The sequence below is a fragment of the Hipposideros armiger genome, unplaced genomic scaffold (genome assembly GCF_001890085.2).
Source record: "Hipposideros armiger isolate ML-2016 unplaced genomic scaffold, ASM189008v1 scaffold_548, whole genome shotgun sequence".
Taxonomy (NCBI): Eukaryota; Metazoa; Chordata; class Mammalia; order Chiroptera; family Hipposideridae; genus Hipposideros; species Hipposideros armiger.
In genome coordinates this window covers 351,295-364,018 of record NW_017731898.1, presented here as the reverse complement: position 1 = coordinate 364,018, position 12,724 = coordinate 351,295, and the positions used below count along the sequence as shown (strand labels likewise).

The following is a 12,724-nucleotide window of genomic DNA, read 5'->3' as shown; positions in this document are numbered from 1 at the left end:
CAGAAGTATATACTACTACAGTTTTGGTGGTAACGTTTCTTAAATATTACTAAAATCCATTTTCCTTGCTGGGCCTCCTACTTAGAAAGATTTGGCTCTCCCTAAGCAGGCTGCCTATTTGCATTTAAAGTTTCACAAAGATCTGAGACCTGCTACGTAATCTTTTTGGATGTGTTGGTATAAGGTTCCTCCTCTTTAATCTTTATTTCTGGACATCTATATAAGGTTGGGTTTTGTTTGATAATAAAACTTGAGAGCCTGGCACCTTGACCTGAAGACTTTGGTACCATAATCAGATCCCGTGTTGCTGTGGTATAATTCCTTGTTCCCATTTCTGCTAAAACCTCTTACCTGGTTTTGTGATTAATACAAAGGTAATGGTTTGATCCCCTTCCTGACAAGAATTTTTTTCCACAAAGTCTCTGGTGGCTGAGGAAGGCAGATACCTAAGTGTAAATGCTTTAAGAAGACTGCCTTTGAGAGCAGATCCAGAGATTGATTGCCCATTTGTTGTGAATTTTGCTCCATTCTGAGACTTTGGAGAAATGAACAAAAGGGAATGCTGGTTAAACTTTCCCTTCCCTCTGGCCTCTTCTGTCTGCCTCCCTTCTTTTCTCCAGGGCTTGATCTTGAGGCTAACTTTTCCCCTCTCTCTACTGTCTCTATCTGTAAACAGAATCAGAGAGAATAGTTCTGTTTTGTAGCTTGAGACAGATTATAGATTCAGTAAGGGTTTTCTACCCAAGGATGGTAGAAATAAAAAGTAAAGGAATAAAGCAGATGCTGATAATGGAGTGGACCACTGGGTCCTTTAAAAGTTTTCTTCATTTTGTCTCCTTATCCTTTGTAACCTTCCAGAAAAGTATTCAGCCTTCCCCCCAGGATTCTCTTCCTGAAGCCTAATCATTCCCTCGACTCAGCTCACTTTCCCTATATCCTTGATGCAGTGTTTCTCAATTTGTGTGGATTTTTTACTAACCTTTTTCATCTCATTCCAGCAGCTGTTCTTATGTTGGTCAGAAGTCTCTCACCTCCAAGCCTGATCATCAGATCCTCTTCCTGTCTTGTAGTCATTCCACACATACTTTTTGAGTATGAATAGTTCAGGATGCCTATGTCTTTTTTTTTTTTTTTTTTTAACTAATTCAGTCTTAAAATAGTAAGCCCCTTTAAAGGCATTAACAGGCATCCAATTCTTTATCTGGGATCTCAGCACCCTTCCTTCCTATCCCCCAGTGTCCCTAGTGTAGCTGATTCAGGATCCAGATGTGGTAAGCTGTCTTTTTTGTCTTGAAACTGTGACATTCTCTGCATACCTGGAAGCTCTTAATGAGGGTGTCTATAAAAGATGTGGAGGGAAGTAGCTTCCACGGCTGTAAATCTGCACCTTTTTTATGGTTCTCTAGGATCATTCTTTTTCTCTATCACTCTAAACTGCCCTCCCTCCCAACCCAACTCCTGGGAACTTCTGAAGATACAAGGCTAGAAGCTTCTATGAGGGTGAGGGCTGTAGGAACGAAGATGTGAATAAGAACAGGACTTCTTGGTGTTGAGGTCTGCTGACATGTCTAACATGAGAAACAGATGAAGGGGAAGGAATTTACTCTTTCCCTTGTTCTATGAGCCTCTGACAAGCAGCGTGACTCACCTCTGATTATTGAAACCCATCAAAAACTAACTTTCCCCCTCTTCTGCTAATGTCCACACTTCTTGTTTTCAACCTCCAAAGGAATTAGAAAACTATGCAGTCTTCACACCTTTGCAGACCCTTTTGAGCCCAAGGTGTTCCTGTCTCAGTTGTCCCTGCCTTTAGTTTTTCCACTTCTCAAATCACCATTAATAGAATATATTAGAGTGGAATATTGTGTAGCAACTACTTTGGTATAATTCCTTGTTCTGCCACACTAGCTCTACTAGGTCTGAAACCCTGGGCAAATTACTTAATTATTCTGTGACTCTTTCCAGACTGTACTAGTAGCAACCGTATTGCGAAGGTTGCTGTGAGAATTGATATATACTCAGCACAATTTGCTTACCATAATTGGCATAGTAATTGTTCAATAAATATTAGTTCTTAATTTTATTAGGTGATTTACACTGTATTTTCCTTTCCCTGAGTAGGTTCCAGCTAGAGGGTAAGGGGTTGAGTGGATTAGTTTGTTTGTGCGTATGTTTGTGTGTACAGCATATATGCAGGTGCATTTGAGGGTTCAGAGAGTGGGAAAAGGTGGCAGGAATCCTAATGACTCCCTTAATCTCAGCTCACTGGCAGGAAAGCTTGACACTGTGGCCTGGGCCATTGACTTCCCTGCTTCTGCCTTAAATGGGCAAAGAAAGAGTACAGGATAGCTACTCATGCAATGGGTTGGAGGATGTTTGGGGATAAAAGTCATCTTGCAGTCTCCTCTGGGTGTCCTCTCAAAGTAGGAAACAATGAGCAGTAGGGGGAGAAAACCTATGTTTAGCTCAGGCCAAAAGATAGGGGTAGGTGTGGCGAATACAGTTCCTTAGGATACAATATGTAGCACTTTTGTCTTCTCCTCAGTCTTGTAGTTGGGTCAATCTATTGACAGAATTGACAGAACTGACAGGACAGGGAAAGCTTGGTGGCACATTGAACCCTCATTGGCCCTGTTCCCCATTCTGGATCAGGTCGATGTCACAGGAGCTTTCTTTTTTTAAAATGTGAGGAAGGATTCCTTTGCTACGCCCAACTCTTACGCCTTGGGAAGTGTGCCCTAGGTACATGGGAGAATTTTTTGAGACACTTAATCCCTCTTGGTGATTAATCACACTAGCAAGGTGGGATGGCTATGTTAGTTTGGTGTTGGGGTTTTGGTAAAACTTCGTTGGACACCTAGGATCAGGGAGCTGCAGAATAGGATAGACGTTAGCTGGATCGTCTTGAGAACTTTCACATCTTCTGTTCTCTGGAGCCTAGGAGAGTGTTTTTGTAATCTTTGGGACTGTTCCGGATCAAGCTCTCCAGAGAATAGTCATTCTAGGTCCCCTCCCTTGGGCTGCAGGTCTCAACCCTCATCCCAGATGCCCTTTGTGTTTTTTCTTTGCTCCAAAGACACACACACACACACACACACACACACACACACACACACCTTCTTAGTTCTTGAACACCAATTTTTATCCTCTCTCAGATCCTCTTCTGTTCCTGGTCTCCAAGGTATAAATGTGGTGCTTGGATAGGGAGGAGATCTCATCACTGATTTCGAAACTCTTTGACTGCTTTTATTTTTCTTTTCTCAGGTTCAAGTGCTGGATTGTGTCATGTGACCATCCTAAAACTCAGAGCATCCTATGGCCATCTTTGCCCTCTGTCACATAACTTGAAAACTGCCTGATGGCCTGTTTGCAATAGTTCCCTCCTGGAATCCTTGATCTCAGTGAAGAAGTCCTTTCCCGGCATTCCAGTGCCCCTGTCAGCCCCGTACTCCTCAGACACCCTTAACAAACAAAGGCAATCACGCACAGTGTAACAAATACACAAAGTAAATAATAATTACACTAATTATGATCGGAGGGCACTGGCGAGGTCCACACACATCTTAAGGTTGGAGAGGGGAGTGCTAGTGCCCACTAGCACTAGCTAGTCGCTGGGCTACACCCCCATATCTCTTTGGGGGTGGGGAGGACCAGGGAAAGGAGACTTTAACTCATAGATTTATGTTCATAAGAGAAAGACCCTCCCCCAGAGGCCTTTATTTGGTGATATTAAAGGGGCATATTCTAAGTATCCCCAACTCTAATGCCCCCAGCTCTCTAGAATTTGTAGAGGGAAGTCACCTGATGCCTATTGCCCAATCCCCACCCTGTGCCAAGATCAAGAGACATGGGCACTTGACCTTGGAGAAGGCATCTTCTGTTCTTCACTTCTGTTCTCCTTCCACCAAGAAAATGTGAAGAGTGTTGACAGCTCTCCAAAATTGGGGCAGAAGGAAGGATGAAGAACAGGTCAGAGAGGAGAGGCTGGGGGTTCGCATAGCTACTAGATGGGAAGAGGCAAGTTGAAATGCTTAATAGCCTCTGCCCATTGTGGTACCAAAGCACCTTATCTCACTTTCTCACTATGTCAAAGGGAATAAGATGCTAAAGATCACCAACATCACCTTCCCAAGGGTGGTCACATACCTTTGCCCCTTCCACTGGCCGGGCCAGGTGGGAGAGTCATGCTTTTGGGAAGAACAAGCCTTCCTGGTCAGCTCTCCGGCTCGGGCTTTAGTTCAGTACTGTTCGCATCAGACCCATAACGGCTGGCTCTACTTAGAGTAACAATTTTGCTGAAGGTTTTTTTTTTCCCCCCTCTCCTCTCCTGACCCTTTAGGCTCTTGCCGGGAGCCAAGAGGTCTGGTGGTGAGGTATGGGTAGGGTGTGGGTCAGGAGATTCTCAGCTCCTGGGCGTCAGGCACTGTCCGGCAGGGAGGCAGAGGGGAACTTGTACTCTGAAGCCTGCAACTCCTCTAAGCCTCACATCTCTTCACCACTACTCTGGTGCCCTGGTTATGTGTCCCACAGCGAGAGGTATTTTATGTCCATAAAGTGCCCGTGGTAAGTGCTCAGAATTCATCTCTTGGCTGTGGCGGGTGCTGCTATTTCTCATTCCATCGAGGGGAAGAAACTGAGGCACAGTGAGTCCAGAGGAGAGTGGGCCAGGCTTGTGGGAGGAATGAATAGGCCTAGCTCGTGACTTGGAGTGGCAACCAGTCCCTGCCTGCTTCCTAGCCTTCCAAACCAGGGAGTCCCCATCCTTCCATCCTCTGCTCTAACTGGCCTTAGATGCTTTTCCCCACTGTATTGTCCCCTCCTTGCTGCCAGGTACTGCTAGATTCCAAAAATAAAACATAAAAATAATTATAAACACTCTGTTCCCTCGTTCTCCCTGCTTCCACCCTGAGCTTTGGGGTTGGGGGACTAAACTGTTCCCCGTCCAGAATCCCTTCCACCTTGGTCTACTGGCTCTATTCCCTACCCCAGAGCAGTGATTTGGATTCAAACGCCCTGTAACCTTCAGCCTCCTTACCACTTTCTTGACCCCTCCTAACCTTTCCCAGACCCAGGGACTCGGGGATCTCTATTTACTGACCTGAAGATAGAGGCTGGAAGCAGGGTCATTCCACAGGCTCTTTGGTCTCTTGGCTGGGGGAATTTGGGCATAAGCAGGCCACTCCCTCTCGCTAAACAACTCAATACTAGGAGAGTGGACCTGAGGGTTAGTTTAGTGGCTCTCACACAGATCCTGGATGTTGAGGGCTCTTGCCTCCACCCCCCCAGCTCCTAAACCCTAACTTCTTACTGTTTCTAAGACCGCTGGAATTCAGTTCAACCCCTTTGGCTCAGGAAGGTTAAGTAGGATGATTATGGATTGGAAACTTCACCATATGTCAGCCCTCTTGCCCTCTATTCCCATTCCCAACCCTGGAGGCTTTATACAAGTGCTTAAATAGGTGGGTATTGAGGGAGAACAGGGTTTGGGGAATAAGGGACAAATGGGGCACAGTGGGCAGGGGCCCTTCTATTTCAGTAAAGCCAAATACCAAAAAATGAAAAGTCACAATAAATAAATAAATAAAATTCCCAAATCCTCACTTTGGCCCTGCCCTCACTGCCCTTCCCCCGGCCACTGCTGGAGAGAGAAAGGGAAGAAGCTAAGAATGGATTTTTGATTTCCTCTCCTACTGAGAATGGTAGTCAGGGGGTTTCCCCAAACCATACCAAGCCCCTCACCTTGCCAGTGGAAGAAAGGAGGCTTGGCGTAGGGCTTTCTCTTATTAACTTCATTTCGGTCTCTTTCTCATTGTTTATCTCTGCCTAGTCTCTTGTCTCTTCTGCCTTTCTATCCTTTTGCCTTCTCATTGCTGCTCTTAGTGTTCCTCTGACTCTATCCTTCTGCTCTACCTCTGTCACTACGCCTCTCTGTCTTCTTGCCAAACCTTCTCACCTGCAAACCTCAAACACTCCCCACCTGACCATGCCCCCTCCTCCCCCTTTCCTCCAAACCCCTCACCCCTCAATCCCCACCTGCCTCCCTCTGTTGTATTGCACACTGCTTGAGCAGGGAACAAGGTACGATGTTCATGGGAAGAGGTGGCGGGAGCTCTAGGGCCTGGGGGGTGGGGGTCAGGGCTGGGATCTAGGGGTAGGGTCTGTGGGGGAGGTATCCTCTGTCCCCCACCTTAGGAGCAGCCACAGCGATCCACCACCATGCCAGGGATCTTGCCGTAGATAATCTGCTGCTTGTCATTGAAGTAGAGCATGTTGATTGGGGACATCTTGGTGGGGGTACAGCAGGGCCCAGCAGAGCCTCTTGGATTAGCCTGTTGCACCAAGTGGGTGTGTGGATACTTTTGCATGAACATATACTCGCACTGGCCGGAGCAGTAGTTGGCCTTGTAGCGTTTAGGCGCGATGATCCAGTCCCAGCCGAAAGCCTCAAAGTCCACTGTGAGGGGATATCGGCAGCAGCGGGACTCACTTGAGTGCTCATCGCAGTCCAGGCCCAGGTTCCGCCGGGACCGTTTTGTGTTCTCTAGGACTCGAAGCTCCATGAAAGGATGCTGGGATGGGAGAGGAGAAAGAGGTGTGACAGAGCCCTGAAGGGCTCCTACTCCCGTTCCTTTCTCTCCTGCCCCTCACCAGGGGCGTGAGAACAGAGACCACTGCTTTCTAGCTTTTCCGCTGCTCCCATCCCCAGCCCGTATCTCCTGCCCTAGTTTCTTGCCAGCTAACCAAGTCTCCTTCAGCTCACCTTCCCTAATTCCTCTCCTGGCAACCTGGCCCTGAACACCCTCTTGGCCCAAGGCCTCACCGACAGCCCATTTTTGTGTTCCCAGGGATCTCCCATGAACTCACACCTTCACTCGGAATACAGTTTTCAGCTGTTGCCTGGCTTGGATCTCTGAAAAGTGATAGCTACCACTTCCCCTCCCCCTCGAACTCTGGAATCAGCTCCTGGCCCCAGAAAAATAATGCTGGTCCCCACCCCTCTTCACACTCCTGGAGGTTACACATATCTGCCACCATGTCAGGCTCCCTGCTCACCAGCCCCTCAGCTCCGGGCCCCAGGGAGGTGACCGCCAAGTCTGTGCCACTGGGGTCGAAGGCGTTGATCTCCACACCCCAGTTGCTTTGTGGCTGGCGGAACCAGCTGTGCAGCACTTGCTTGAAGTCAATGCTCTGCCAGTGGCCTGAGCGTGAGTGCAGCTCAATCTTGAGTGAACGGATGCGGATGTGACGCCGGCCTGCGCCCCCTCCCCCAGCAGTCCCTTCCCCAGTTAGGGGTTTCAGTCGCAAGATCTGCAGGTACACAGTGGCTGGGCGGGGCACAGGCCGTAGATACACCCACAGCTGGGCCTTCAGTACCTTTGTGAACATCACCTTGGGGCTGAAGTGGAAATGGCAGCAGAGAGGGCTGCCATCTGTCTGCACCGCAGGGTCCGCTGATAAAGAGACAAGGGGGTACAGTGTCAGCAAAGGGCATTTCTGGAGGGGGTCAGCAGCACTGGGTGATCCTGGCAACTTGAACTCCTCAGCCTGAGTTTTTTCCCTCACCCTTCTGTGCCTGTTTGGTTGACTACCATGTCACTGGTACCCAGAACAGTGCCTCCTCTCTTTCCCTGTGGGATGATGGCTCCATCAGGCCCTACTGATCTACACCCATTCCCTAATTCGTTGGCCCTAATGCATAGGTTCTCTACCAGGTAACCTGCAAAGATAGTTTATTAGGGAATTTTTCCACCTGCAGCCCTCCCTTTCTCCATCTTACCCCAGCATGTAGGGCTCCAACTTTTTCTGAACCTTTGATGGTCTTCACAGAAGCCAAACCTCATATCATACTTGCTGTCCTAAGGTCACCTTGCCCTATTTCTGCTGTTTTGTCTGGTGGCCAGGTGGAGCCCCCCCCCTCCGCTCCCCTCCCCCCCCCAAAATAAACAGATGGCCTCAGAAAGTGGATAACCCAGGGTCCAGATAGGGAGATGAGCTAAATTTATTCCATGAAGTAAACCAGATTTCAGATCTAGGCTACTTGTATCGTTCTCATTAGAAATAACACCCGGAAGAATGGAACTATTCATTTTGTGCATTCGACTCCCTCGTCCATTGACCTAAGAACCAGTTTCCTCAGCTACTTCCTCATCATCATCACCATTGCTGCCTCAGTTTTTGAAGAAAGAAAAAACCACCTCCATGTTGTTTCTTCCTACTTGCCCAAAGCATTGGAAATAATATTCAATACCTCAGATCAACTGTAATCAGTCTTTTCTCCCCTGAGCTTCCTAGCCCAGTGCCAGTAAGTCTTTACAAAGGTTTAGCATCCCAGCCTTACATTTTGGCCTATTTCCCCTGGTTCTGGACCATAAATTGACCCTTCTTGGGCCTAAAAGATGATTCTCATTTTCTGCCTCTGCCTCCATTGCAGCTCCTCTCAGTTCCCCTTTCTAATCTCTTAAATCAGTTGGGGATGCCTTAAATTATGTTTCCATTGGACAGGAATATCTGTTTTTACTCTCAATGGACTGAGGGAGGAAGAATCAAGAATGAGCTTCCAGAGCTATGTGAGTATGATCAGGAAGTCCAAGCCCTTATGTATCATGCCCAGGTCTCCGAGTTCTGCATAATCATGGAGGACATAGCATCTGTGGTCTCCCATCAGTACTCCCCACCCACACTCCAGAAGGAGGACCCTCCAAGTGAGATGGGGAGGAAAGTGCTTAATGATCTTCATATATTCAGGACATGAGATACAAAGTTCCTCTGCAGCTTCCTTTCCCTTGGTTCTTCTCTGAGATCCCAGGGTACTGGTCATCCTCCCAGTTATCCTCCTGCTGGAGCTGCAGTGACGGTGCGATGGGGTAGGGTTCATGGAGTGGAGATTCAGAGCTCAGGAGAGTAGCTGGGGCAGGGAAGCTGCTGGTGAGATGGGGAGTGACAACAATTCAAATAGCATACTATGCCTAATTTCAGCATAGGGATTGTCTTAGTTTCCTGCCTGTCTTTCCCATAAGGTACTAATCTCCACAAGTGTGGACACTGTGTTGATACTGTGTGTTTTGCTCATCATTATAGCTTTAGTGCCCTCCCATAGCACCAGGCAGTGCTCAATAAATACATGCTGAATGAACTTCCCTAACCTCCCAATCTTAAATTGTACAGGCCAGTTCCTGAAAGTTCTTCTTGACATATAAACACTGTTATCTGACTACAATTGAAGTGGGTTTAATCACTGCCTGACTCCTCATTAACCAGCAATCTGACTTTACCCACCAAACTTAGTGAAACAGATAATCCTTGCTTCATAGGAGTGCTGAGCATTAAATAAAGAACGTGAAAATTGTAGAAGCTTCTCAAATGTTGGTTTATTGTTAGTTTTCTAAGCTCTAAACATACTCCCCTACCTAAGCTGACCCAAGGCTTTGAGATGGGGGACTGGGCGCCAGGGCCCCCTCCCTCTAAGTCTTTGGTTCCTGTAGGCAAAGTCCCCCATCCCCACCCCAGAGAATCCCCATACACTTCTCCCCCAGTGGATGTGGGGACGGTCAGGTACTACAAGGGGACAGGACAAAGACAATATATGGAGAAAGAAAAGGGCAAAGGGAGGAGACAGGGAAAGACTGGAGATGGTGAGGGAGATAGAAAAGCCTGTTGGGGATGAAGGCAGGTTAGAGAGAGAGGCAGAGAAAGGAAAAGAGAGAAGGAAGGGGGGAAGATCATGGTAGGGGGAGAACAAGTAAGCTTGGAATTTGGTGAACACTGGGAGAGAAAGGGGGATTCAAAAGGAGTTGGGGGGAAGTTAAGCAAATCGAGGGTGGTAGCTAAGCCTAGTGGGGTGAAGAGAAAGGACAGGAGGATACAGAGGGAGGAACAAAGGAGACGCAGGTAGAGGCACAGAGGGAAACAAGGGGCTTGAAAGAGAGTCCCCAACACACGCAAAGGCCCAGCTCCCAAGGGGAGGGGAAGAAGCCACATCTGTGTTGGATTGATTGGGTTGGTGGCAGGCAGCAGGTCAGGTTTAGTAGGCGGCGCTGGTCTGGAGAGAGGTCATTGCACTATTTTCAGCAAAAGCCCAACCCCCTCCCTGCTCACTGCCTCCCCCTCCCCCCCACCCCATGCACACTCTCCATACCCAGGCTGGAAGGCCTAGGGGCAGGAGGTTGGGCTGAGAGGACAGGGGCCTCTTGGTGTAGGGAGGAGAGAGAAACTGAGGGGCTGGGCTTGGCTCCCAGAAGGGCAAGGGGGCTGGGTTCCCAGGATGAAGGCTGGGGTGGGAGAGCCTGAGAGGGTGGAGGGAACTAGGGCAGGCACAGCAGCCTAGGAGAGGTGGGGGCTGGGGTCCAGGGTTGAGGGCTGGGGGGAAGGGAGGAAGGGGGAGGGGAGCGGAGGCCATCTCTGCTGACAAACACCTCCCCCGATTAGCAGAGCACAAGTCTCTTATTAAAGCGGGTCCCTGGGGATTAGACTATAAAAGTCTCTTTTTCCTTTTCCCCTCTCTCCCTCCCCTCCCCTCCACTCCCCCTCCCTCTCTTAAGAGCTCAGCTTGGCTCTTAAAGGGGACGTACAATACCTGGCCGAAGACCCAGTCCCTAGTTATCCAAGTCCTAGGGTGACATGAGGGAGAAGTTGAGGCAGAACCTCACCTGCTGGTGTCCTTCCCCCGGCCCCCCTCCAGCCTAACCTGCACTTCCCAATCCAGGCATGCAGAGTCTGTTCACTTCCCTCATCCCCATCACCAGGGCTAACTCCGGGCTCATGCCTGTTGGTTAAGGGATGCTGGGGCTAGAAAGGGGCAAGGGGAAGCCCACAGCTCTATCAGCCATCTGGAAATCCTCATGCACACTACACCACATAGACCACAGGATCTTTTCCCTCTGTACCCTTCATCTTCCTTCCAGCAAACTCCTCTACAACTGTTTCACTAATTCCCACCCCCATCCCTGCCCTCAGTCAGTCTCAGACTGACCCTAACTTCTCTAAAGCAGAAGCCTTAAGAACAGAAGGGAGACTGAGGAACCCAAGACCAGATCCCAGGCCTTCACCCCCACCCCACCCCCAAATTAGTTAGTTTCCTAGTCCTTTTGAGTTTTCTTTTCTTTACAGCCCTGACCAAGAACTGGCGAGCTGGGGTCTACTGAAAAACTGGTGGCAGTATGAGGCACTCTGCCTCCCGGATGCACACCTGGGTTCCTGTGCCTCTCCCATGGGGGTGGGCCACTAGGACTCCCCTTAGCCCCCAGCTTTTTATGACCCATCTGCCAATAAACCAGTTTCCCCCCCCTCTTCTGTTCAGAGTCATAAAACCAAACAGTTGTGTGTGTGTGTTGGGGGGGGGGTGACTTTGCCAAACCACTAGGGAATAAGAGAAGGCTTGGTTTCCTGGAGTTGCAGGGAAGGGAGACTTCAGTGGGGGAGGGGAAATGGGAGTCATCTGACCCTTGGGAGAGCCGGGGAGTTTGGAGGAGTTGGGGGGAGTCGTTGGCCTGGATTTTCCAGGCCATAAAATTTCAAAGCAGCTCAAGTCTATTAACATGTTCATCTTCCATTTGGCCAGGGGCTCGGATGCCTGGGTTCCTCCACCCTCCCCATCTATTTCTTTGTTTTTCTCCCCAGGTCCTTCCTCTCTCTCCTCAAGTCCGGGTGAGGGTAAGGGCGGGTGAATAAGGGATGGAACACTAAGGTTTGAGCAGCCAAATGGGTGCCCTTAGCCCCAGTGCAATGGAGTTGAGTTCTCTGGGCTCGGTCTGGACCGAGAAGGCACAGCTTTTCGGGCCCTTAGGGAGACCAGGTGTCAAAAGGGCTCCGGGTGGAATGGGTGCCAGCTGTGCTGCCTGCCGGGAGAGAAACAGGGCTCAGAGATCTCATTCCTGGGAGAGGGAGAGGGGCACTCTGCAGCCCGGTGGGTGCGTTGCAGAGCCCAGCGTGGAAGGGGTGGAGAGCTGGTGCCACGGGTATTGGGAAGCAGAGAGCACTGCAGCCCTGCCGGGACTGCGGGGGTCCCGAAGCCTCCCGATTCTGTTCTCCAGCCTCTCCAACACGGCCCTTCAGGACTCAGTTGCTGTCCCTTCCCCTCCACTGCAGGCGGGTTCCAGATTCCCCCTAACACGAGTCTTTTTTGCACACCCGGGGTGGGATGGGAGGGAGGCATCTCGCAACCCTCTCTTTTGCCCCCCACCCCACCCCCGGGACGGGGCGTGCACACAACTCCGCAGCCCATCTCTACCGCTCGAAAAACTTCTATGGATCAGCCCCCGCCCCTCAATCCGTCAAGTTTTCGCAGAAAAGGCTTCTGGGCCGGAGCCCCCGGGAGCGCCCCGCTTCCGTGCGGGAGGCGCTCACTTTCCCAGAGTCCGAGCCAGCACCCCACCGCTCGCGCCCCGCTGTCCACTTACTCTCCTGGGCCATGCTAATGACAGTTTCGGTGGTGGCGTGGTACTCGTCCTCCTCCAGGAAGTCCTCGGGCTGCAGCGCATCGCCCTGGAAGTCGTGCAGGTCCAGGATCTGCTGCAGCGGCGGCGCCTTGGGCAGCAGTTGCTTCACCACCTCGCGGCTAATGTTGGGCGCCTCCTTGAGCCTCAGTTTGCTCAGGATCTGCGACTTGATGCTCTCCAGGCGCAGCTCGCGGCTGTGCTGCCGCCACACGCACACGGGGCAGCCGTCGGGCTCAGGCGCCACGGACGGGGCCGGCCGGCTCGAGCGCTCCCCCCCGGCCCCCGCTGCC

At 50.3% G+C, this 12,724-nt stretch overlaps 1 protein-coding gene across 1 annotated transcript in view; it reads right to left on the bottom strand.

Annotated features, from left to right (window-relative positions):
* Window positions 1–3,224: 3,224 nt before the first annotated feature.
* GDF11 (growth differentiation factor 11) overlaps window positions 3,225–12,724 on the bottom strand; it is a 12,523-nt gene continuing 3,023 nt past the window's right edge. Inside the window, exons 3-5 of the mRNA XM_019668998.1 lie at window positions 12,396–12,719; window positions 7,054–7,451; window positions 3,225–6,569 (exon numbers count right to left, since the gene is read on the bottom strand). Of these exons, the coding sequence (XP_019524543.1) occupies window positions 6,189–6,569; window positions 7,054–7,451; window positions 12,396–12,719 (1,103 nt within the window). The 3' untranslated portion in view covers window positions 3,225–6,188. The remainder of the gene's footprint in view (window positions 6,570–7,053; window positions 7,452–12,395; window positions 12,720–12,724) is intronic.